This window comes from Coturnix japonica, chromosome 2 (assembly GCF_001577835.2).
Source record: "Coturnix japonica isolate 7356 chromosome 2, Coturnix japonica 2.1, whole genome shotgun sequence".
Lineage (NCBI taxonomy): Eukaryota > Metazoa > Chordata > Aves > Galliformes > Phasianidae > Coturnix > Coturnix japonica.
In genome coordinates this window covers 35331522-35357256 of record NC_029517.1, presented here as the reverse complement: position 1 = coordinate 35357256, position 25735 = coordinate 35331522, and the positions used below count along the sequence as shown (strand labels likewise).

Below are 25735 nucleotides of genomic sequence, written 5' to 3'. Positions count from 1 at the left end.
CTGAAATCAAACATGTCTAAGGACATTGTTAAGTGCATTATTACTATTTGAATGCTACTTCTAATTTACTTAATACGGTTGTATGCTGCTCTGATGGGTATAAGGGATCTAAAACCTTTATTAGAGTGTATAAGAGCATGGAAATTGTTACAAATTACAAATGCCAGAGAGAATAAAAGGTAAGTACAGCATTTTCACTGCTCCTTGGATCATCCACTGGGTTAGTGGGTTTGGATATTTGCCCAACTTAATTTAGATTTCTAAAAATTGGCTTAGATCGTATTTTCATTGGATATGAATTGTACTTGAATGAAGTACTATCTTGACTCTTGAGTGTAAAATGTTTGATGACTAACCTTGAGAGAAATGAACAGTATCTTAAATAAAATATCTTAAATGGTCATCTTTGCTTTCAACAGCCCTGAGAAACCAGAAAGCGTGAAAATAAATGTGGAAGATTCACCTGTTGTGAAATACGTGGATGCTGAAACATCTTTATAGAACTGAAAGAGGGGGAATTGTGTGTACTTGTGTGTGTGTATATATATCATTGTAGGATATTATACCATTGAAGTGTGATTTCCAGTTTAAGGAGTAACATGTATTTAATTCTGCCATTGTTTAGGGAACTGTAGATATGCTGACATGAGAAGATTTTCCTACAGATCAGTTGAGTGGTAATCACACTTCAGCTATTTATTTTATTGGGAATTTTATTTTCATTTTAAATAGGAATATTATAATGAATGCATATTATTTTCAATAATCAGTATGTGCGTAAAAGTTTAATCAGCTTTTGCTGATGATTACTGGTCCACGTTGTTTAGAATTTTGCAATACCTCTGTTTATAATGTGCGCTACAGAAGTTTGTTTTCCATGCAGGAAATTACTGCTTGTTTTTGCAGGGTATTCTTTTTTTTTTTTTTTTTTTTTTTTTTTTTTTTTTTTTTTTTGTGATTTCATAGATCAAATATTAATGTACTGTTAACATGAACTACTGTGCTTTCTGTCTCCACTACATGCTAATATGTTTTGAATTCTGTCATTCACATTTTACAGAGGAAGCCTAGGGCCCTAAGTCAGATGGCAAAATAACCCTTGAAATACATGTAAATATCCTGTTCTGCTATTTTTAAATATATACCCCTAATTTTTTCATTGTCATCCGGTAGCCATATGGTTTTAGTAACTGTAGTTACAATCCCAAGTCAGTATTTGCCATTCTGAAATCCGTGTTTGCACAACATAAATTGAATTTATAGGCTGCCATTTGTTCCGTAGGAAGTTTCACTTGCTACACTAGTACTCTGGATTTCTTTACCTGTTTTTATTTAAACTCTCCGTTGACTGAAAAACTGATTAACTCATCTCTAAGACTGACACTTAAGAGTATTTCATGTCCTTATCAAAATATCTTTCTTGTTGAATTCATTTTTAGAATTTATTATATGTTCGATTAAATTAGCCACAGTTGAACTCTGTAATAGGTTTATGATCAGTATTATTTTATGGATTATGAATTGCTTGTGGTATTTCTGTGTACAGTTCTGATTCTCTTCATTGTAAAGGGCATATATGATAGCACACCAACTTATTTTAAGCATTTTATTTATTTTAATTAGTATAAAATTTTATCGTGTTGGAAATGAAAAAGTAACCATTTATTGACGTAAATGGGATTTTGGAGGTTCATTGATTAAAAATGCATTGATTAAAAAGTGCATTTATTGTACTTATGTTTTTGAGGTTTAGTGTTTAGCAGTGTAAAATCTGAGATGATGAGAATTTTATGTGTAAATGAAAACCTTGATCACTTACCTGCTGCAGTTTCCATTACTAATGTTTTTTGGTTTTTTTTTTTTTTGCCTTATGCCTTCGTTTTTAGCTTGTATTTCTGAATTGGTCTTTTTAGATTCTGCCAGCCCTTTCTGGATGTATTACAAAGGCTTTAATTAGAATTTGTGCACATTTCAAACCAGAACATCCTGTTAGCTTAATTCTGTTTTGGTAGATTTGTGAGTTTTACTATGGACATCTTGGTAAAATTCTCACTGAATGCAAAAGAAGCAGATTTTAGAGGAAGGTGTTGTTCATCTGGAAGTACCACCTGAGCTGGAATTCTGGTATCCTTCAGACAAGTAACAGTGAGATGAAAGATAATCATATATTATGAAAACAAACCCATCAGTTGGAATAAGAAGAAATATTTGAAGACATTGCTTAAGTTATACGGGCTGTTAACTGTTACTGTTACACACAACATAGTATTTTATTTTCTTTGTGTTCTCCGTTTGACTCAATTGATAAGGCAGTTTACTGAAAATACATAATAGCATACAGCAATATGGATGATCCTACCCAAACTCTCATGACAAAGGCTCAGTGGAAAAGAAAGTGAGATCTGCAATACTAATCTGACTAGTACCGTGTATGACCTCTATAGGATGATGTTCATTTATCCTTAGATGACAGCATAGCTTGTGCCTTAGCTTGAGTATATGCTCTTTCAGGAAATAGCTGCTTTCCCTCTAGTGAAACCGAGATGCAATGAAAGTGTGGCAGGCGCTTGCCCAGAACTGTCAGCATTATTCAAAAGAAATAAAACAACCCAACACATCTGCTCATCAGTTACTGGCTGTTAGCTGGCGACTGGTGAATCTAAGAAGAAAAGTAATATTTTGTGCAGTTTACATAGTGTTATCCACAATATGATACTCCTGTACCATTCTTCTTAGTAGCATTTTGTACGTCATATTCAGAGCGCTATGATTGTTTCCAAGATTCAGAAGATGATTATAAGGCACTTAGATTTTTAACTCTTCAGTGCCAGAAATCAGGGTTCCCTGGTGCTATACAACTTTTATCTGGCTTCTGCTTTTGAAGGGTTAATGAATGACCAATATTGCAGGAAGCAGGTGTTTTTCTTGTGAAGTTTAAAAACAGCAAACGAATCACCAAAGCCCACAAGTCTAATTGCAGTATTTATTTAATTCTAATTCCGTAGATGCTGTCATCAATGCCAGAAATACCATAACTTGCAAACCAGTTTACAGTGACCTTTAGTTCCAGTGTTCTTTGTTAACAGCATGTCCCGCTTGCACTTTTTTCCCCATGTGAACGGAAGACAACCTGGTGTTGAGTGCATAAGAACCCATGGATAACTTACAGTTAGGTAATTTACTGCTCACTGTATACCACTTTTGCTTTAAAACTGCGTAGTTGAAGTAAAGCTAAGGATATTGTGGACTGTGTATAGATAAATTTTGCCTTAATAGGTGCAAAAGAGCAGTGGTAGTAACTGCGCACTGATTCTTTCATAGGGGTTAAGCCCTATAAAAAATTAAGCCAATGTATTTCCATTCCAGCAGTTAGAGGTAAATAAACAGTCCTGCACTTTTTGTTTTAGATGCCTTGGTTTTCCGGAATGGAGCTTAGTGCTACTGTGTATCTGGCTGCAGAGCCACCTCAGGAAGTCCCCAGTTGTTTCTTTTTCTAGTTCGTTTTGTTTTCCCTTTTTCTTTTCCTAATTTATTTATAAGTATGAATGTTTACATAAAGGTCTTAATTTTGACCACTCCATTTAAATTATCATCTAAAAAGTTTCACTTAAAATACAGTCTTTTTTAAACAAAATTAAATTCTACAAAACTCCTCCTCATGTGTTCCAACGGCATGCTTTAATTCTGTTTACATACCCCCAAGTTAATGATACCTTCCTAGATTAGTTTTGCAGCTGCAACAGAATATATTATTGTTTAGTGAGATGTTCCAAATTGCCAAGTTTGTCGTGGTCTGGTCCCTAGGGTAGAACTCAGTGCCCTGTTGGGGTTTTTCAACCAAATATACAGGCCATTTTTTACTCCTATTTTTTCCTGTATGTAATGAAAGCTTTCCCATCACTTTTCATTTGCTTCACATTCGTCTTTGTCTTTATGTGGTAGTTTCCTGGTTCCTGCCCCGTGTCAGGCAGGTTCAGCTTCTGTAATATACACATGTGACAAACTGGCGTCCTGTCACAGAGCCTGCACAGTTTTAAAGGATTATCTTGTACATACGTTCTGTAAATCTAAGATAAACGACTCATGATCTTCAGTTCACAGTGTAGCAACTTAGATGAGCATCACGATGATTTTACCTTTCCTTTTGCTTTCTGTGATTAGTAATGTTTTAATTACTCATTTAGGTAAAAATTTTATTATATAAAGTACAGTATGAACGTGTGAAATACTTTGTTTATACCAACAGTAATTTATTTTACAGCAGATTTAAAGACTAGAAGCACACAGCTTTGAGTCAATGGAAGTGCTATGAGAATCGCTTTAGGATTTTAAGTCCGTTTTATTTTATAACTTCTTTGTGTTTCTTTTTTTTTTTTTTTTTTTAGGGAGAATTTATAGGAACTTTTTAGTTGGCATTGAATAAAAAACAAACAAACAAACAGACATTTTCATACTGAATTTTAGTATCTGTTGGCATTTGTTTGGAATAATGAGGTTAAAAACCAGCCCTTTTCTATGTGACAAGGCTGGGGCTCAGCACACACCCCTTGGCAATACAGCCCCCTCCTGTGTCTTCCGAGGCTCAGCCCCTCAGTGCCGATGGTGGAGGTGTCAGCACACACTGTACGGTTCCCACCTTTGTATGACTGCTTTTCTAATGGCCATTTTTCTTATTTTATAACGGGATCCCAAACGTAGCATTGATCTTCGGTTTGTATTAGAAAACACCGATCTCAGACTTGTCTTCAATGTGAAAGATCCAGCCTCCGTTGTTTTTAATTACCGCTAGAATAAAATTATCTTTTGTAACGTTCCGAAAAGTTGGCAAAAGCAATAAAAATCTACTGAACAATGTGTCGCCTTATTGTATTCGTACTCTATAGCCGGGCTGCCGCGCCGGCCGGGCGTCCCCGTTTCAATGGCAACGGCGACAGGCGTCGGCGGTCGCTAAGGGTATCTCGTGCCTCCCAACACGGCGCTTGCGATTAGCCGCTGCCTCGTCTCTTGCCGAAGAACAGGATATGCGATTGGCTGCCGGTTGAGACCTCGCTCCCGATGATGGTGAAGCGGTGGTGGAGGCTGCGTGCGGGAGCTGCCGAGTGAGTGAGTGAGTGGGGCAGGGCAGGGTGCCCCAATGGCAGCCGTGTTGGGGGGGAGGCTGTTGGGCCGTGTCCCGAGGGCCAGATGCAGGCCCCTGTTTGGGAGGGGGGTGGGGGAGGTCGGGGAGTCGGGCTGCAGCTTCGTGGTGTGGTCAGGAATCAACCCGGCGGTGTGATGGTGAGTGTGTTGTGTGATTAAAGTCACAGAGAGATGTAAGGATGTCAAAGGTGTGGGAAGATTGAAAGGTGATATTAGCATTTAAGAATGCATGTGAATGTTCTATGTTCTAACACACTGAAGGTATCGGGTGCTGGGACAGGCCTGCCTAGTCATAAATAACACATGGAAAGTACAGGGAACTGGTTTGTACTGGGTGCCATCCAGCAGCCTGAGGTCATGTCCACACCTGGTTCTCCCGCAGCAAGATAGAAGTAACACCTCTTGGGTAAGGACTGCTTTGCTCCTGACCTGGAGTCAGAAAATCATTTCAGTTTGAAGGGACCTTCAAAGGTCACCTAGTCCAACTCTGTGCAATGAACAGTTCATGCTGCCCCATCCAGCCTGACCTTGAATGTTTCCAGGAATGGGGTATCCACCACCTCTCTGGGCAACCTGTGCCAGTGCCTCATCACCCTAATTGTAAAGAACTCCTTCCTTATGTCCAATCTAAATCTCCCCTCTTTTAGTTTGAAGCCCTTCCCCTTTGTCTTATCACAACAAATTCTGTTAAAGAGTCTGTCCCCTTCTTTCTTACAGCCCCCTTTAGATACTTGAAGGCTGCTCTCAGATCTGCCTGGAGCCTCCTCTTCTTGAGGCTGAACACAGAATCACAGAACGACCCGGGTTGGAAGGGACCTCAAGGATCACGTAGTTCCAACCCCCCTGCCTGGCAGGGCCACCAAACATACACCTTTACTAGATCAGGTTGCCCAGGGCCCCGTCCAACCTGGTCTTGAACACCTCCAAGGACGGGGCATCCACAACCTCCCTGGGCAGCCTGTTCCAGGGCCTAACCACTCTCCTAGTGAAGAACTTCCCCCTAACGTCCAACCTAAATCTTCCCTCCTTCAACTTAAAACCATTTCCCCGTGTCCTGCTATTGTCAGCCCTTTCGACGAGTTTACTCCCCTCCTGGGAGTAAGTTCCCTTCAGGTATTGAAAGGCTGCAATGAGGTCACCCCGCAACCTTCTCTTCTCCAGGCTGAACAAGCCCAACTCCCTCAGCCTGTCCTCATAGGGGAGGTGCTCCAGGCCCCTGATCATCTTCGTGGCCCTCCTCTGGACCCTTTCCAGAATCTCCATGTCTTTTCTGTACTAAGGGCTCCACACCTGGACACAGTACTCCAGATGGGGCCTCACAAGAGCAGAGTAGAGAGGGACGATCACCTCCCTATCCCTGCTGTTCACCCCTCTCCTGATGGAGCCCAGGATCCCATTTGCTTTCTGGGCTGCCAGAGCGCACTGCTGGCTCATGTTGAGTCTTTTGTCCATCAGGACCCCCAGGTCCTTCTCTGCTGAGCTGCCCTCAAGGTCCACTCCTCCCAGCCTGTACAGGTACCTGGGGTTTTTCTGGCCCAAGTGCAAAACCTTGCACTTTGCTGTGTTGAACCTCATTAGGTTCACCTGAGCCCAGCTTTCCAGCCTGTCAAGGTCCCTCTGAATGGCATCCCTTCCTTCCAACATAACACCCCCAGCTCTCTCAGCCTGTACCTGTAGAGAAGATGTTTCATGCCTGGGATCATTTCTGTGGCCCTGCTCTGGGCATGCTCCAACAGGTCCACATCTCTGCCCTGCTGAGAACTCTATATCTGGGTGTAGTACCCTGGGTGAGTCTTCATCAGTTCAGAATAGAGGGGCAGGATCACCTTCTACTTGGTAGCCACATTTCTTTTGGTGCAGCCCAGGATATGGTTGGCTTTCTGGGCTGTGAAGGCACATTGCTGGCTCATGCCCAGCTTGCCATCCACCCTTACCCCCAAATGGTTTCAACAGGGCAGTGTGCTCTATCCTTTTATCCTTCTGCTTCTATTCGTAGTAGAGGTTGCCTCGATCCAGGTGCTAGACCTTGCACTAGGCTTCTCAAGCCTGTCCAGGTCTTTCTGGATGGTCTCTTTCCCATACCTCAGGTTTGTCAACCACACCACACAGCTTGCTGTCATCTGCAAACTTACTGTTGATGTTATTGATGAAGATATTAAAGGACAATGGTCCCAGTATTGAGCCCTGAGAGAAACCACTTGTTGTTAATCTCCATCCAGATACTGAGCCACTGAGCCTCACCTTCTGGGTATGATATTGCTGCCAGTTCCTTGTCCATTAAGCAGTCTACCTATCAAATCTCTGTCTTTCTAATTTGTAGAGAAGGGTGTTACTGGGGACCTTCCCACCTTCCTTCTAATGGTGTTGTTCCCAGCTTTGAACCTTCACCCATGTGTGTGTCCAGAAGGCACTAAACCCTCCCTCATGGTTCCGAGTGTCTCCAGACCCCCAAAGGCTGCCTGATAAGCAGGGCAAACAGCAAGAATTTTATACAGCTGCATATGATTCTTGGTACAGGGCTGCTATCTACCCCTCAGAAATCTACTTTTCCTTCATCTGCATTGTGCTGCAGATTGGCATTGTGGGATTAGGCAGAAATTATGGATACAAGATACAATCTGGAAAAAAGCCCAGAGTCTCACACTGTGTGTGCCCAAGAATGTGAAAACAGGCCTGGCCTTTTATGGCTTCCCTAGTACTGGTTTGGTGCAGGGGGAAAAGCAGAGGACTATGTTGCCATTTGTTGGGAAAACAGGAATTTCATTTGGAATCCTAGTTTATCTTCAGAGAATCTTCTAAGAAGCGATTAATCAAAGTTCAAGATGAAAATACATGCATTTGGAAGTTTTCACGTCAAGTAAATGTGTGAATTTCCATATTGATTCTGTTGATAGAACTTGTGAGAAGTACTCTTCAAATGTTGCCTGTACACATTCATAGACTGGGAATTTCCTAGGCTTGTAGTGCCCAGTGGTGACTCTTCTAACATCCATGCCCCTTGAAAATGAGAGGGAAGCAGCCCAGTCCTCTGCTTTCATCTGACTAGCGAAGTAGAAGTACATCTTGGGAACTTTTTAGTCTTCTTTGATGCATTCATAGCCAACATCTGACTGCATTGGAAATGCATTTCTAGTTCATAACTATGCTGATAGTTGCTCTTTTAAGGAGTGATTTTTCATCTGACCTCACACCCAGCTTATGGTATTAGATAAATTCCTATCTAACAACGACATCAAAAATCTTCTACTGCTTCTTTATCCAGCTCAAGCCAGTTAAAGTTCTGTACATAGTTATGTAGTGGAACTCAGCCACTAGGGTGATTAAGGAAGCAGTTCACAATCAATCAAGCAGCTAGTTAGATTACAAAGCTCTTTGTATCTGTTATCCACATCCAGTAGTTATTGCTGATAAATATTATGAAGAACATAAGATATCTTCTTCTTCAAGAGTGTTTTTAAACATTAAACTGTAATTTATGGACATAATTTATTCTTCAATATGTCTTCGCGGTTTTGTTTATTTTGGATTTTTTTTTCACCTTCTGAAGCTTTATGACCTTGTGTCATCTGAGACAGACTGGGCCACAGATCAAATCTGTTGTGGTAATTCCTTTGTCTCCTGTTTTTCATCATGTGGGTTTTTTCTGACAGGGTTCCTGGAACGTTCCTTGTCCTATTCTGCATAACAACACCATTAGAATGCATCTCTCTTCCTATGTAACTGAGTTAGCATTACTAATTGAAAGCAATTATCACTGGTTATAATGAATTAGTTAATATTGTTCTCATTTCACTGTCTTAAATGAAATTGAATAAGGCTCTATCTGTACTGTAGGATGTCTTCCTTAATAATTTTCCGTTGTTTTTAAAACTTGTCCAATCTCAGTCTTTTTCTGGCACTGCCTGAGTGGGGTGCAAGTGTTGTTTGGTTTGTTTTGCATGCATTACCTATGAGGCCAGTGAACTAGCTGGGGCATAGTTTGTAAGATAGTTAACTGTCTGGCACAAGTAAAGACAAAACATGGGGGTGGGAAGGTACTTGATGGTTTCAAGAAAGTCAAGTAACTGTGTGAATTGGTAAGGATATTTTCCACATCTGTTTTCTCTCAGCGTTATGGCTGGTGCATGGAAAACAAGAGGTTGTTTCCTGTGGTACCCCTCACTCAGGGTGTGGTGTCATACACCCACTTGGTTTAATGATTGGCTCCTGATGAAAGGTTTTTCTGTGCTTCTCTTCTCATAGCTGTGCACTCCTGTCCCCTTCCTTGCCAGCAGAGATGCTCATTGGGCTGCTGTAATGGTGACCTATATTTGTGGAAAATTAACTTTTATAAAGAGAAGCACATGGCTCTTTGCCTGTTTAGTTCTCTAATCTCTTGGATTTGGACTGAATAAACTGAGCAAGTGAAGGGGAATGGTGAATTTTGGGAGGGGTCAGTAGCTGCCATTTTCACCAGCAGATGGCTGTTCCATTGGTTTAGCTCTGGAAGTAAACTGAAAGGCTCAAGCACTTTAAACTACAAGGATAAATTATTTGTTCTGCATGTTGTCCCTGCCTTTGTACACTGACGGTAACCTGGGGACAAGCTACAAGGTAATCAGGGTTAACACAGAGAAGATTAGTTGTAACCTGATTCAGTGTTCCCAGTCCAGCAGACGGTGCAGCCGTGTGATGCTGTGCTGGCAGATGGAGGTTGTGCAGGGTCATTCAGCGGCCAGGGCTGCCCGCTTTTCATTGTAGTATTTACTGACTTGTGCACGCTCAGTGTCCTCTGGGAAACAGAGAGACAGCCTCAGGATGAACCCTCTGCTGTGGGTGAGGGCTGTGTCCCTGGGTGTGCTGCATTCCTTCTTCCTCAGCAGCGAATGAAATTTGGCTTCATGTTGAGCATTTGCACCTGTAACAGCAGTGAGCCCCTAAAATATTGCTCAGATGCTACTCTGTTTCTTCTTGATTAAGGCACCACCAACAGCAAGATTAGTGGACTGGCAGCCCTAAAGCAAAGTTGAGTGCAGTCTGTGGTTGTAAGCTTTCACATTTGTGAGGTATTTCTTAAATAATCACAAAGATTATTTGTTAAGTGATTGTAATCTGTTCTTTGTATGTGTGTATTCTTGAGCAAGTTGATAGTTCGGGAGTGTCACTGTGCTGGTGTGTAACTGTGAGGTGATGGTTGCATCAAGCCATGCCTCAGCAGTGTGCCCTATGGAATGGTGAACTGGGGAGAGGAGAAGAAGCAAAAATATTACTAAATCAAGATGTGGAAATCCATACTCGTGAGGATTCTTATACATGCTTAACAATGTACTTCTCCTAACTTTCACTTCTTTGGAAGAAAATTAAATGAATTAATTGAGCTGCTTTCATTTAGTTTAATATGAGATTAAGAGTTTTGTCTACTTACTGATAGAATAGTTGGCTTTGGTATTTGACCCCTAGTAATAGATGGTACAACAGCAATGTTCTGAAGTGTTTTCAGTAACACTGTTGAGAGGATGCATGGAAGAGAATAAAGGAATTTCTTGGGGATCAAGGTCCATTGCTTCTATGGGATTACCAGTGGTAGGATAAAGGCTTTTTCCATAGAACAGAAACAGATGAACTGGTCTTATAGGACACTTCCCATAGTGAGTTAATACAATGGTTGGGTTAGTGCTGTCAGCAGTTGCATTTTGGTTAGTTTTGTGTCTAGTGTGAGAACGTATAATTGGGAAAAAACCCCAAACTTTTCAGTAAGAAGCAGCATATTCTGGTTTACTTGTATTTCTTTTGTTTCCATCCTGGTTGACTTAGTTTTTTTGCCTTTATGAGGAGGAGGAATAAAAATCAATAGTAGAACTCAACACTGCAAAAAGAGAAAGAAAAAACCCCAAATATCAGATTTCAGAGGGAAAGCTCTGGTAAAAGACACACCAAAGGGAACACCCAATCTATCCATATTTAGTAAATAGTGGAATGGGTAGAAAGAGTCTGATAGTGGTGCTATATTTTTATTCTTTATCATGGGTGTTCTGCCAAAATGATTTGGCTGTATGTAGTTCTCTGGGTAATTCTTCAGCCTCAGCCTGCTTCTGACCATCTCTTTTTTTCCCACTTGGATTAAATGAATAATAAACCAATATTCTGCACCAACATAATTTCCCTCATAGCAGAAAGAGATTCCACTTGATTATTTTCTTTTCTACAGCTTTCTGAACAAATCTGCTGGCAACAAACCATAGAAGCCAGACCTACTGAATGTGACACAAATAGACTGAATGTTTGTCTGCAGTGGATCTAATGCATGATATTGACTCTCCTGAGGCCAAGCCATTACAGCTGTGTTCACCTATTGAAATAAGCTTTATGTCCTACTTTGCAAGAGAAGCTGAGTGCTATGGGTATAAGGCATTCAATTGAAATTCAGAAGACTCAGATTCCAACCTCTACAGAAAATTTATCTGATTGTTTTCTAGACAGCATAATGTATTACATCTCTTATGTTTGCCAGCTACCTCCTTTTTCTATCCTTGATCCATCTTTTGTAATTACACGGTAAAACTGTTACGTCTGAACAATACCTTGTATGACACAACCCAAATGCCAGTCTCAAAGCAATACTTTAATATAAACAAATCATTGTGAGAAATAATAGTAAAAACAAGCAAGAAGAGGAAAAGTCCTAGTAAAAGGGAAGAACAATAGCAAGACAGCTAGGATTATTTACCCTCACTACACATTTGTTGGGAAAGTAAGGCTTATGTATTTTACATTTATAAATTTCTTGTTAATATCTGGAATTCTAAAGGGTATCCTCATGTGACGCCTAAGGTTTCATGTTGAGAAAATACTAGAGCTGGCCTTTGTTGTTGTTGTTTTTCTTTTCATTTAGTTCTGAAAGTAGACATTTGGTGCTTAATGATGCAATGATATAACTCTATCTTCTTTATTTTTAAGGAAATGAGTGCTTTAGCCATGTGATGATGAGACTGGTGCACAATGCCTGATCAGGACAAAAAGCTAAAGAGCACAGAAAAAGCAACAGACAAAAAACCTCATGGGGTTTCTATGAGGTATAGTATCTGATGTATTACTTTGTTTGAACTTCAGCAGAGCCCGTGTGGAATTTGTACTAGCTGCCAAAGCAGAATGCTTTAATTTGAAATGCGGTATAAACATGACAACTGTTACTCTGGTCACAAAGTTTATTTACACCTTTGTTGACTTAAGGCATTCTGGAGAAGTTCTAAATTCCTATCCATGCAAAATGAGGACAGTAGACAATTTTATTTTCTGTCAGTAGCCATGTTTATTGATTTTCTTTACTCTTAAGAAGTACTTTTTTGTAACTATTAATATATGTACTATGCTGTTGTGTTTTATTCTAGGGACTATTCTGACCTTAAAAGACTTCAGTCTCTCTTAAATGCTCCATCAAGCAAACAACAGGTATTTTTTGATAGCTGTTATTAAACATGCTATGGAACTGTATAATCACAAATTCAGTTGGCTATGGTTTGTAGGAGATGCTTGTGATACTTTTGTGTTCCAATATAATGAATTATGTTAGTAAAATCTTGTGCAGTGTATGTGGTGCCGCTTTTTTTTTCCCATCCTCCTTGGCAATATTATTACTTCTCTGTGAGATAAATCCTACTCACAGCCAATTCCTGTCCTAGTCTACTATAATCTTTATTTGAACAAGAAAAAAATTTCTTTGCTACAATCTTGAACAGGTTGTATTCTGGTATTAACAGACATAATCAAGTAGCCTTGCGGATTTATTTTCTTCAATGCCCTTCCAAAATTTCAGTAGAAGGTAGGATTAGAGATTTATTAGTTACAATATGTAATAAAGTAACATGTAATAAAGTAAGAGTAACAAGGAACAGAAAATTAAAAATCAACATTTTAACCATAAGCAATTTGTCTTCAGAGAATAATAATTCAGTGAAGTCTTCTAGGCATAAATGTCAGTGCAGGAAACTTTTAGGATATTGTAAAATCTTCACCTCAAACCATTTGATGGAGCTTGTGCTTGTCATTTGAAGCAATGAAAACCAACATGTGAAGATGGATGTGAGTCCTGGGAATACCAAAGCAATTTATCTCTTTGTATTCTGTAAAAAAAATATGACAAAAGTTAGGGAAATGTCCATGGAATACAGGAGTTACTCATTTCCTTTCCTGGATAGAGGCATGAATTGCTTCTGAGCCAAAAGCTGAAACATCAGTTTTAACAACCTAAAAGAAATGCAGAGGCGGTGCGCATAAATAATGTGTGTGTTGGAGATTCTCTTGAGCTTTGCTGTTATAAATTTAAAGAGGCTGCTTCCTTTATATTTCATATATCTTCATGTATTTGTTCTCCAGCCTTGCTTTGCATCAGTTTTCTCCCACTTCAGTTTTCCATCACGTGATGTATGTGTTTGTTTTTTTCAATGGCAGCCATAGATCAAAGGTTTGGCAGCATCTATAGTTTGTGAAAAACTGAGAAAAGGCTATTTTGCTTGTTAGCATTTTTGTAAAACTGTTCCAATACAGTGTTTGCCTCATGAGTACCTCCTCTTTCCTCCTTAGCTTTCAGCTATACATTTTGAAAATGGTCTAATCAGCATAACAAGATCTCTTCAAAGTGTCAAAATTGATGGACAAAAACTCCATCGTCAATGGCAAGAGTCAACTGAAGCTGTTGAGCTTGAAAACTTCAGGTAAAAGAAAGAGCCAGTGTGTTGTATTTCTGAGCATCTTTTTGTGTCTTATCTTGTTAAGATGTGGAAATCATTTATATTTTGTAAATGTTACTTGTAGATTCATGTTGACTTGCTGAAATATTAAAGATACAATTTTACTTTTCTAAACTTAAAAGTGAATATTTTTGCTTTGTAAGTTTGACACATGCTCCCGCTCAGTAGAGTGTACTGTTGGAAGTTAATATATTCAGTTTAAATAAAGTAATGGTTTGTTTGGAAAGCTTATATTATACTATTATAATCGTTATATGAGTCGGACTGTTCTTCAAAATTATTACTGTCTAGAAATTTGAAATTGTGCTACTCTATTGCAGTGCTTGTATGACACTTCTTAATTTTTCTTATTGTTAAGTTTTGACCAGTTAGAACATAATTACCAGCTCAGCATTTTCCTTTTTTTTCCCCCCCTGCCATTAGTGTGACCTACAAGAACGAGAGAAATTTTAGCAAACATCCCAGCCATAAGTTGTTTCAAGATATTTTTACTGCTTTAGTTAAGAACAGATTTAACTGCAGGTCAGTATATTAAACACTTTCATTTCCAGTGAGGAGAAATCACTCTTTCTTGCCCTTATCAAGGAAAGAGCATGCATGGATAAGGCCTGATATATATGTTTCAACAATAGATCTCTGTGGGGAAACCAGTAGATTCATATTTTTGCATAATCTGAGTTATAATTTTCAAATGATGACTTTGGTATTAGCTTTGAAGATGAATCATAGAATTGAAAGGCTTGGGTGGCTGGGAGTGAAGAAGGAAGGATGGAGCATTTTGTTGAAATTTGAAAGACCATAGTTCTAACAAACACTGAGTTTCCCTCCATCATTTGTAATCTATAGTTTGTTTTTCTAATTTCATACTTATTTTGATTTTTTTTTTTTTAATTAGCATTTTATAGAGAAAAACTCTTTCTTATGCTGCTCTCATTTGGATAAGCAGGAAAATTTTGCAAGATCTTTAAAAAATGGAGGAACGTTTACTGAAAAGAATCTCAGAATTTCAGGATTTGCATTAATATTTACCACTGCTATATGCTGTATTTTTTCCTTTTTGAATATCAAATACATTTTATGAAGAGTTCTCAGCGCAAAAACTTGAAGGAAGACTCCTAGAGCATTTAAATCTGCTAATATGTAACAAATAGATTTTACAGTTGTACTTCAAAACTACCACAATATTTGCATAGTTCACTTGGACCCTGTGGCAGAATTAACTGAGGAACCATCTTATCCTTGGTAATTTAAATATGGTTGCAAAGGTGGTTCAGTTGCACTTAGTAAATATTTTACTGTGGATGTGATGGGTTCAAGTGTTTGGAACTACTGCCGCTGCAGTGCGTCAGACTTGTAGAAGCTGTCACCCTGGCCTGCATTACACACTTTTGCATGTGTAACTGTGTTGATTGGGATGCAAAAAAAAAAAAAAAAAAAAAAGTAAAATAAAAATCCAGCACACTTACTTACCAATATCACTATCTTGGCAGAAGTTTCTCTGTTGGCAAGAAAACTGTGAAAGTGCAATCAATTTAGCTTAAGTTGTTTGGATATTTAGTTTAAGAAAGCAGGCAGAAAAAAATCCTGCTGGCTTATACTGACTATTACACTAAGTTCTCTAGTAACATGGAATGTAAATGTAGCTATAGTAGAAGAGGCCTGCAAATGTCAACCAGGCTCAGAGAATTACTGTCTCTGTGCAGAAATGTGACAAATTATTTGCTCCTTTGAAGATATTAACTCTCAAGAATCAGAATGTTTTGAAAGAATAACTTTGAAGAACCCCCATTTAAAGTGAGTTGAAAATAGTTTTCCAATCTGACATACTAACTTTTGCCTGCCAGTATATTGTTGCTGCCCATGACAGTTACGCAGTTTTCAGAAGTGGCCAAGTATGGAAGCATAATGAAAAATACTATTATTTTGGGCAGAATGTTGGCATAGAAGGGCTGAGATTTTGCTGGTATCTGTTTGCAAAACATTTATTTTTATCAAAATATTTTTAGCCATTGGCATCTTTCCCAACAGCAATGATAATTTGAGAGCTGCCATATCACATAGACTTCTGTTTCTTGGAAACTTGCCCAGTTACAGTTTCTGTCCTCTCAGTTAAAACAACAAAAAAATCCCTTAATATATCTGAATTCAGGTTTATTTTAGATGGGAAAATGGTGATACATAACTTTAACAGACAATGGAAATAGTAACTGCCACTGGTATTTATACACACTTGCTGTCCCAGGGTGCTTTGTGATTCTTCCAAGTCTTGGCCTGGAACTGTATGCTAAAGGAAAAATAGGAAATTCTATTAGGAAGTATAATTCTGTATCAAGAATATTTAAATTTATCATTTGTCAGTATGTTGGAATATAAATGGTAATGAATTGCACAAAATGGAATAGAATTCTATAGTGTTGTATACTCTTAACTTGTTGCAGGCCAATAGTCTTATAGTCAATTGCTTCCTGAATCAAAATCTTTTGTATAAATATGTTTGTATTTGTTTATTGTATTTGGTTTCTGTTATGTATATTTATTTTACAGGGAATGGGTAAATCAAGCTCCATCCATCCATTTTCTTAGAGTGTTAATCTGCCTGAGATTATTAATAAGGGATCCATGCTATCAGGTCTGTATGTCAAAGTATTCTTTTCTTGCATTAGAAGATGTATTTACGCCTCATGCTTACAGTTGTGATGTTAAATGTATATATAAAAGTGCACGTTCTTGTGAATGCATACTTACTACTCCTATGTATGTATATGCTTGTATTTCTATGTCTGAAGATGCCAGTGAGTTGCAAAAAGATTGCACATATGAACTCTCAATGTTATTGGATAATTTGCTCAATTTCCAATATATATTTTGTAGCTTCTGGTGTTGCTAACCCTAATAAATAACCTTGAAGTTTACATAACAAATGATTTGGCCATTGTCTGGAGCCCTGGACTACGTATTTACTTTGCTTCTCTGAATAGGTAAATGAAACTTCCAGAATGTAGCAACTGAAGAAAACTGAAAGCTTTCCTCCTTCTTGCAGCCCAGTTCTCATAGTTACAAACATTCAGCTTTAAAACATTTTTTTTCAGATAATTATAGCTGTTATTCATAAAACTGAACACCAGACATTTATTAGGGAAATTTGTTTTCTTGTATTTCTTTCTAATGTATACTGTTCTGATTCTAGAGCCTTTCAAATTTCATTTCTATAGTTTATTTATTTACTTATCTAAGTAATTCTAAACTCTGAAACTGCTTAGCATATCCAAAATACACTGACTTTGATTGCTAGAATTAAGGTTTCTAAGCACTCATGACAGTCAGGGTACTTATGTTCAAGTATCTTTTACTGCAGTGTTTTCTGTATACTGACTCTTTTTTGTTCCTTTGTTTGTTTCCTTTTAGGAAATGCTCTACAGTTTGGGTGGGGTTGAAAATCTAGCTCAGGTAAAATTTTTCCTGGAAATTTTGTCTATAGTGTTGTATGCCTGCTTATTGTGGGTGGAACAAAGCACATTGTAAAAATCAGTGTGGATATGCTCTTGTTTTTTGGAAAGAAGTGTATTCCTCTGTTTGCATATAAGCAATTGGTGTGCTTTTTCACTAGTGCATAAAGGAGCTGTCCTTATAGCTTAGCAGTATTTAACCCAAGGCTTTTCAATAGGAGGCTTAACAAATGCCTCCTGAGCTAAGAATTACAGAAGTCGACGTAACTGGTTCATTCAAAAGAGACTGTAGACTTTTGAAGGAAGATGTTTAAAAGTCCCCTGAAATTAAGCAAAAGACTTATCAAAGGTAAAAGCACAGCAATAGAATGGTTGAACAGATTGAAATTCATAAACATTATTGCTAATCAACTGCTACATTGTTATTGCATTATGTTAACCCTGCTTCTGGATTTTAATACTTGTTCAAGTAAAGAACTGTTTTCATTTTCAGGTGTTTGTTAGAAAGCACTAATTAAATTATTATTACTGATAATACTTTACATAGTGTACTGCTACTGTAATTCTAGCCTCTCTGTACTACATGCTTGAAACCAATTTAGATTACCCTTACAGTGTTTTGGAGACTGCAAGATGCCACCACATTAAAGATTTGCCCAGTATTGAAGGGTTGTAAAGATATGTAAAGACCAGTATGTAAACAGCAGTATGGAAGTGATGCTGAGAATCTCATTATGATTTTCTGTGCTAACAGAAATTGCATCCTTGTGACAATTTTCATTGCTTGGATGATTATATTTCACTAGGTAGCTATTGGGGATATTTAAAAAGGTGAACCATCATTTCCCACCTGCTGGGTATGTTCAACTCCCCCAACAGCTCCTGCTGGTCACCCTTGTGTATGCTGTGCAGAGTCTGAGCCTGTGGACTAGCTCCAAACAATGACCAATAGTAGATACATATTGAAAAGTATGAGAACCAGAACATCAAGTGATAATTCAGTTCAACAGAAAACAAAGTCACACAGCTTGTAAAAAAAGGAATTTTGGCCCTAAAAATAACGCCTTTGTGTTTGCTTATCTCTAACAGATTTTCCACTGGTGAAAATTTTTCGTTTGATTTTGATTTCTTCTATTTCTAAGATCTCTTCAGTACTCTGACAAGTTTTACTGCTAACTATGAGTCCTATTGCGAATGTACATTTTTATGAAACAGATGCGCCATCTACAGGCTGTTTCCATGCATAACGCCCTGGATCTATGAATTAATTAATTTGTTTCCCTTCTTGTAGTATATGGAAACAGTAGCAAATGGCTATCTAGGTTGTGGAGAAGAGAAACATAATGTAGACAAGTTGGTCAACATGACATGTAAGTGATATCACTGACGTAAATAGTTAATAATGTTTTATTAACATAATAGTTAATAAAAGCATAATAAAGTGCTCTTATGATATTTATCTATGAGGTTTAAAAATGTTGAAAATACTTGAAATGCCAGTAATTAAGATTCAGTTACTGGATTCATTGTAGTCATCATCATAGAAGTATGAAGATAACTGAAATTTTTGTGGAACAGCGTGTCTTGATTTGATGCTCATGTAATATATCTTAAGAACTTAATAGCTGTATGCAATAAAATAGCAGAGTAAAATGAGCTAGTTATGGTTCAAATAGCTTACTATTCTTTTATTATGAAATTAGTACAATGAAAAATACCAATTTGTATAACTCCAAAAGATATGACTCCCTTTGTTCCATAGACATTCTTCAAAAGATTGCTGCTGTTAAAAATCAAAGAGAATGGGTTGTAGCAAGTGGAGCACATAAAGTAAGTTCTTTATACAATTACTTCTCAAAACCAATTAGCTGTTTAAGTAAATGACTTATGTACTTCAGACTTAGCACTAAACTCCTAATAATGCTAAGTTGGTGGAGTAAGATAATCTAAATTCAGATTTCTTGGTATGAGTTAGCATAATTTTTTTTGCTTGCATATGACTTAATTGTACTAATGCATGGTTATTGGTTGTTTGAGAAAGTTGAATCCTAAATGTTTTGAATAAACCAATTCCTATTATAAACAGTAGTCAAATTTACACTGTCCCGAACTACACATTATGATGATATAACTTGTTATTAAATTTCTGGTATGGTTATTCACTTAGAAAACACTGTGTGCCAACTTTGCTAGAGATTACAGTCAACGTAAGGGTATTAGAGTATTTTATTGCTGATTTCTGTCCAAACTCAGTAATGCTAGGGATAAAAATCAGTGTAACTAATTATTTGTGATTCTATTAAGCTGCAGTTGGCAATTATGATTAGGTAGTATTTTTAGAAGATCTAGACAAATATGATTTTTTTTTCTTTGATATACATCATTAACAAAATCTGTATGAGGTCTTAAATTACATACTCTATAATTTAAATACTGGTTTAAAAACAGCTTTTTACCCCAGGAGACCTTAATCTGGAGTTTTGAAGTGTTTTGCACAGGAATAGTTATTACAAAGTTACATTAAATTGGACAGACACTTGAATAGTCCTGAAAGATACATCCTTAAATATGAAACATCTTCACTTGTTCTAAGTCTCTGTGTATCTATATGTACCTTGAGCATACTTTAAAAGTCCCTGAAACTTTTATTGTATTCTTTAAGACACTTGAATCTTAATTTTCAAAATTTATGACTTTTCAATAAGGAATTATTTCTTTGTTTGAGTCATGAAAGGAAAATGTGAAATTTATATTTATTATCTTGTTCCATATTTTGTACCTTATTTCATTTTCTAGACCTTAGTAAATTTGTTATCTGCCAGAGACAGCAATGTGCTCCTGGGTGCCCTCCTTGCCCTGATAAGCTTAGCAGAAAGGTAGGCTAACCTTCACATGCTGTTCGCAATAAGCATGTTAATGTTTTGTCTTGATAAAATATTAATACTGCTGCTTGCGTAGAAGACTTCCCCAAATATCTTTCATTCTATTTCTGTTTCAGTTTACGGATTTTTAAAATATACATACATGTTAATAGTAGAAATGATATTTCAGTCTTGATATACCCCATTTGCTTAATTTCCAGCATTAAACAAATTAAATACATTTGCATCTTTTATTTATGGCTGTTTTATTATTATTATTATTATTATTATTTTTGGTATGAAAATTGGACTTGACATAACATATCTTTGTGGCTTAAAGTATTTGTGATTTTAGTAGATAAGTCTGGAGGAAGGGATACTGGTCAAAACGATGCATAAACAATGAGTTTAAAGGGCAATGTGTTTTTGGTATAGTTTAATTTGATATAAATGCCAGGAATAATCAATTTGCAGTCCAGAATGTAGGGAGAAGATAAGTGAGCTCACCATTGTTGAGAACTTGCTGGTGATATTACGTGAATATGATTTGCTGTCTAAAAGGTGAGAGTTCACTTATGCATTAATTATGTTATTTTTGACTTTCTCATTTAGAGATATGTTTATTTAGAGGAATTAGATAATGTGCCATTTTAATATTCTCAGGGAGAAGTTTTGAAACCTATGTATTTTCTGTCAGTTATATAACGGTAAAAAGTTGATATGGAGACATATTTTCTAGTAATTCTGTTATAGACTCTCTTTCTGATGATGTTCTACAGTGCAAATAAATTGTAGTGTTACAGTAAAGTGACAGCAAATGATTTTATTTATTTATTTATTTATTTTTAATGTATCTCCTCTTAACTGCTGAAACCAGAGTGGTTGGATGGAAAGCATATTGAACTCAGTTCAGATGTTGAATATAAACTACTAAAAAACTGCAATATATGTAGCTGCTGTAGTTTGTGTCCGAGTCTGTGTCAGAACCCACATCAGTCTAATAAAAACAATTTTAACTTCAGATAGGGATTTTCATATTTCATCAAGCATGAATGCAACTCAAGTGGAGATCGAAATCCCTAACCATATTTGCTCTAGAAAATCCATCTTAATTACAGTGAAATTAATGAAAATGCAATAGGAACTTTTAAAATTATATGTCCATTCCTTTTTGCAAGCATCTTATTCAAACCATACAGGTGAAGAATCCAGACTCTTGGGTTATTCAGTTTCCACTGATGGACTTCACGCCATGTACACACACTTTACACATGCTTTACACATGCAGCACTACTTGTACTTGTAATGCCACTGGCAAGAAGTTGTCTTCAAATTCTTTCTATTTTTTTTTTTTTTGTCAATATGTAGTCTATTTTGTTTTTTAAGCATTCGATGACTTTTTCTCCTCTTTGCTGACAATACAAATTAACAACGAATCTCTTACTGATTTTTTTTAGGCTCACAGCAGAATTGTTACGTCTTCTCTGTGCAGAGTCACAAGTCAAAGAACAAGTTAAAATTTATGAAGGAGTTCCAGTTTTGCTCAGTTTACTCCATTCTGATCATATCAAGCTTTTGTGGAGTGTAGTTTGGGTTCTTGTACAGGTTTGTGAAGACCCTGAGACTAGCGTGGAAATCCGAATTTGGGGAGGAATCAAGCAACTACTTCATATATTACAGGGGTAGGTTTTCTTCCCTGAGCATTTTGCCAGTTATGTGAGAATGGGCCATCTTTTACATTTGATTGCTCTCTGTTTTATCTAATAGCATTGCATCTAATAGTTCAGTCTCAGTTGTGCTTGATTACTATAGAAATTAAAAAGCAATTTTAAATGTAATGAAAAATCTGTATATTTTTCAACTGTGCATATTTCATTGATCTCTTAGAGTGTTTTACAAGCTTTTAATTTTAATTTTTTAAAATCATTTTTTCAGGGAAAGAAATCTTGTTTCTGATCGCTCTTCAGTTGGAAGTTTATCTAGTGCAAATGCAGCAGGGAGAATTCAACTTCTTCATTTGTCAGATGATTTGAGTCTTGATGAGATACAAGAAAATACTTTCTCCCTTCAAGCAGGTTGGTTTACAAAGCATAATTCTCTGTTCTGTTCTCACTTATGTCTTGTGCGAAGAGATTCAAAATATTTCAAAATTGGTATTATACACATTTACACCTGCTAGTATGTGTACTCCTACCTGGCATAGCAGCACTGATTCAGCTCTTCTGATTTTTCCTGTGCTGCTTGATGAATGGAGTGTTAGAAGAGCTGGGTGTGAAGATCATTGTGGGGAAAAAAGGAGAATGTAGAGTGAAAGTGTTCTTTTATGGTTGTTTGTTTGCTTTTTTGTTTTTGTTTAAGCTCTGTTTCTCCCTATCCAAATCTATTGTAACTGGTGATTCATTAAGTTAAGTTTCCCCAAGCTGAGACTATATTGCTTGTGATGATAACTGGTAAGCAGTTTCCCAGTATCTTCACCCATGAGCTTTTCTATCCTATTTCCTCCCTATCTTCTGTTGAGGAAGATGAGTGAATGAGTGGTAGAGTGCACATTTGGCCCTTACCAGCAATGCCATCTGAATATCTTTATGAATCTGGCCCTAAATATTACGTCTGAATTTTTGTTCTAGCTTGTTGTGCTGCAATTACTGAACTGGTGCTCAATGATACTAACGCTTACCAAGTAGTACAGGTAGGAAGACTTTATTCAGTTAAGTAAGGCATTATAGTTTAGGATTTGAATTATTTATTATTATTGATCACTTAATTTAAATAACAAGCAGAATGCGTTTTAATGTGATTGCGCAGCATGTCTGTGTAACTTTCATATACATTTTATATAGTAGTACATCTTTTTCATACATTTATGAACACACAAGTGTACACAAAGATATTAACATATGTATCCAGGTGTTTGGAATAATAATAGACAGCCTTATATAGGGAGTATTTTTGTTGGCATCTCCTGCTGTGATTTTGCTGCCATTCTGCTGCAGACTAGTAGGTACCATCATGGAATTATCTGAGAAATACAAACTCTTAGTTTATTCTGAACTCATCCTGTTAAAAGACAGTTATGTTTCTCTATCAAAACCAGCCAGTGTCCACCATTCAAACCTGGGCATAGTTTCACCTATTTTCATTTCAGCTGACTTCTGCCCTACAATAGCCACTTCCATTTTCAGACCTACTTCTTTCTCTGTGCTCTTATAACTCTGAGTTGCATATTGAACAAGATTAAAGAATTCAGGTTAGAAGCAGAAGAGTTGCATTGCTTTCAGTTCTTTACTGAAGCTTGTATGGAGCTTTATCAGGCTAAATACCTGCTTTATTATAGAGACAAAAGAACTCTTAGTTCAGTCCATTGAGAACCATTTGCTTTTGCTATAGAAGCTCTCTACATGTCCATATTTTGTCTTTGTCTGAACTTACAGCCTCATTAACAGTCTGCAGGCCAGAATTTATTTTGTGGCATGGCACAACTGCACTGTCTAAAAGCTTAACTCTAACTTCACATGCAGTTAAAACAGATATATCAGGAACTGCAGTAGAGCATCTGCAGAACTGGCACTTGTTCCCTTCAGTTCTACTGGAGAGGACAGTAGTTTCCAATTGTGAGTTTGTTAGGAGACAGGAGCTGTACTATAACTGGATTTACTAGTCTCCATCATTCAAACCAACACAGAAAATGTGGTCTAATAGTGGAGGACATGGTTATGTGAAAATGGAAGCTGAAACACAGAATGGTTTTCACAAAATCCTACTGAAGACTCATTTAAGCTATCTTGTCTGGTGTCTCCCCAGCTTGTGATACTGCTTCACTGTATGTTTGTAAGCTGTCTTTGTACATCCTAACATTTAAGTGTTAGGATGGTTTCATACTTACATAAGTAAGAAATGAAGAAAACTTCGTTTAAGTTATTTCAGCTTATAAATCCAGTATGGAGTAGAAGGCTGAGATTTTGAAAGTCGGTATTAGATTCTGATGTATTTGTAGTAACATTGTTTTTTATTCATGGTTTCTGTGTGAAGGAATACTATGAATTTTGAGCTTTCTCTGTTCCCAGGCAAATGGAATATATATAATAGCAAAACTGATTTTACCAGACAAAGAAAAGAATGCTGAAAAAGCTTATTTATTACAGGTAACCTCCTTTAGTTTAACTACCTGTTGAAACTCCAAAACAGTCCCTGAATTTTTTTGTTGTTTTGTGGTCTAAAAATTTATTTTAAAGTGCAGTAGATATCTTACTTGAAGAGAAAATAAAACAAAATCAGTAATAACAAATGGTCCAAGAAGTAAAGACTTGATTGTGATTCAGTTTATGGTATTCTATTCTGATCTGTTTAGTTTCATGCACACTATACAATATAGTGTGAAAGGAAATTAATATTTTTCCTTCCCTCCCCTCTCCCCCACTTCTTCATGCTTCTCAGAATTAGATCTTCTTGTGTGCTTTGGTCTTCATTGGCATTCAATGAAGACTTGATGTTGTAATATCTACTTCTTTCTGGAGCATTCTACTGCAGTTGTTAAATACAGGAAAACTTTAATTAAATTAAATTTAAATGCAGAATAAATAAGTAGCAAGTAAGTGTAGAATGATTCTTGTTTTTGTAAGAGATTAATTCTCAGTGGTTTCCTTACTTCCACTGATTCAGGTGTCAGTACTTTATTTCCCTTTGGTTTACTTTATAATCAACTTTCTTTGGTCAGCCATATTTGTATAGCAAGTAAAGTAAATTATTCTTGATACATTGAATTCAAGATGCATTAAATAAAAGTGTATGTATTAATTACTTGTCAGTGGAGGTTTTACAAATAAAAATTTCTTCAATAGAGATGATTTTCAAACTTTTGTCCAGTCTTTTGTTTTGTTTTGTTTTTGTTCCCTCTAAATAATCTTGCCTACTTTTAAAGAATAGAGTGTACTTAAAAAAATGGTTTTACTCTTTTTGTTATCACACTAATAATGTAACCTAACCTACCTAGACATTTAAGGAAGAGGCTATTGAACTGTTGGGAATCCCTGATTTTTATAATTGCCTTTTTCATTTATGTATATACATGTAATTAATTCTAGCTTTTCCTATTGTAGTGCTATGCTTTCAGAGCCCTGAGATTTCTCTTCAGTATGGAAAGAAATCGACATATCTTCAGAAGGTATACTACTAAAATGTTTTGTGAAACTCCTTTACAATAGCTTTCAGAAGCTATCATTCAAATCAGAAAGAAATTGTTTCTAAACTCCAGTTATTTTCAGCAAAAAGAAGTTACAGGCAACTTCTGTCTGCAGTCACAGATAGATTTTACTGTTTTTATTAATTCCAGCCTACAAGATGTACACATTCAGTGTGAGGACTTCTATTGCTACACATGCCAGAGAACTTATCTCCATAGGGCCTTTTTCTTCCTCTGTGAATTAAGGTTTAAAATATGTAGAGGACATTTAAGACTGATGGAGATAAACCATACTTTCATCTGAAGATGATCAGATATAACTTACAGCCCTTTTTTTGCTGCTCAGTCCTTTAGTCTTTCACATGGGAAGGATTTTACATCAAG

At 36.8% G+C, this 25735-nt stretch overlaps 2 protein-coding genes across 21 annotated transcripts in view; both read left to right on the top strand.

Moving 5' to 3' along the window:
• The window catches only part of SLC4A7 (solute carrier family 4 member 7), a 78694-nt gene extending 73842 nt beyond the window's left edge, over positions 1–4852 (top strand). For all 7 annotated transcript variants that reach the window (XM_032442354.1, XM_032442355.1, XM_015853940.2 and 4 more), the window contains one exon: positions 420–4852. In XM_032442354.1, coding sequence (XP_032298245.1) covers positions 420–501 — 82 coding nt within the window. In that variant the 3' untranslated portion in view covers positions 502–4852. The remainder of the gene's footprint in view (positions 1–419) is intronic.
• A 94-nt stretch (positions 4853–4946) lies between these two features.
• Positions 4947–25735, top strand: part of NEK10 (NIMA related kinase 10) — a 78216-nt gene continuing 57427 nt past the window's right edge. For 4 of the 14 annotated variants that reach the window (XR_004306058.1, XR_004306057.1, XM_032442360.1 and 1 more), the window contains exons 1-16: positions 4949–5099; positions 12076–12191; positions 12507–12567; positions 13699–13829; positions 14289–14387; positions 16410–16494; positions 17271–17312; positions 18603–18681; positions 19074–19141; positions 20108–20187; positions 20647–20733; positions 21630–21854; positions 22108–22247; positions 22800–22861; positions 24237–24314; positions 25269–25333. Coding sequence is in view for 9 of the 14 variants with exons in the window: in XM_032442360.1 (XP_032298251.1) it covers positions 12118–12191; positions 12507–12567; positions 13699–13829; positions 14289–14387; positions 16410–16494; positions 17271–17312; positions 18603–18681; positions 19074–19141; positions 20108–20187; positions 20647–20733; positions 21630–21854; positions 22108–22247; positions 22800–22861; positions 24237–24314; positions 25269–25333 (1376 nt within the window). In the remaining 5 variants the exon portion in view is untranslated. Of the gene's footprint in view, positions 5104–12075; positions 12192–12506; positions 12568–13698; positions 13830–14288; positions 14388–16409; positions 16495–17270; positions 17313–18602; positions 18682–19073; positions 19142–20107; positions 20188–20646; positions 20734–21629; positions 21855–22107; positions 22248–22799; positions 22862–24236; positions 24315–25268; positions 25334–25735 lie in introns of all 14 variants that reach the window. The other 10 variants (XR_004306055.1, XM_015853954.2, XM_032442359.1 and 7 more) reach the window with 6 other exon arrangements.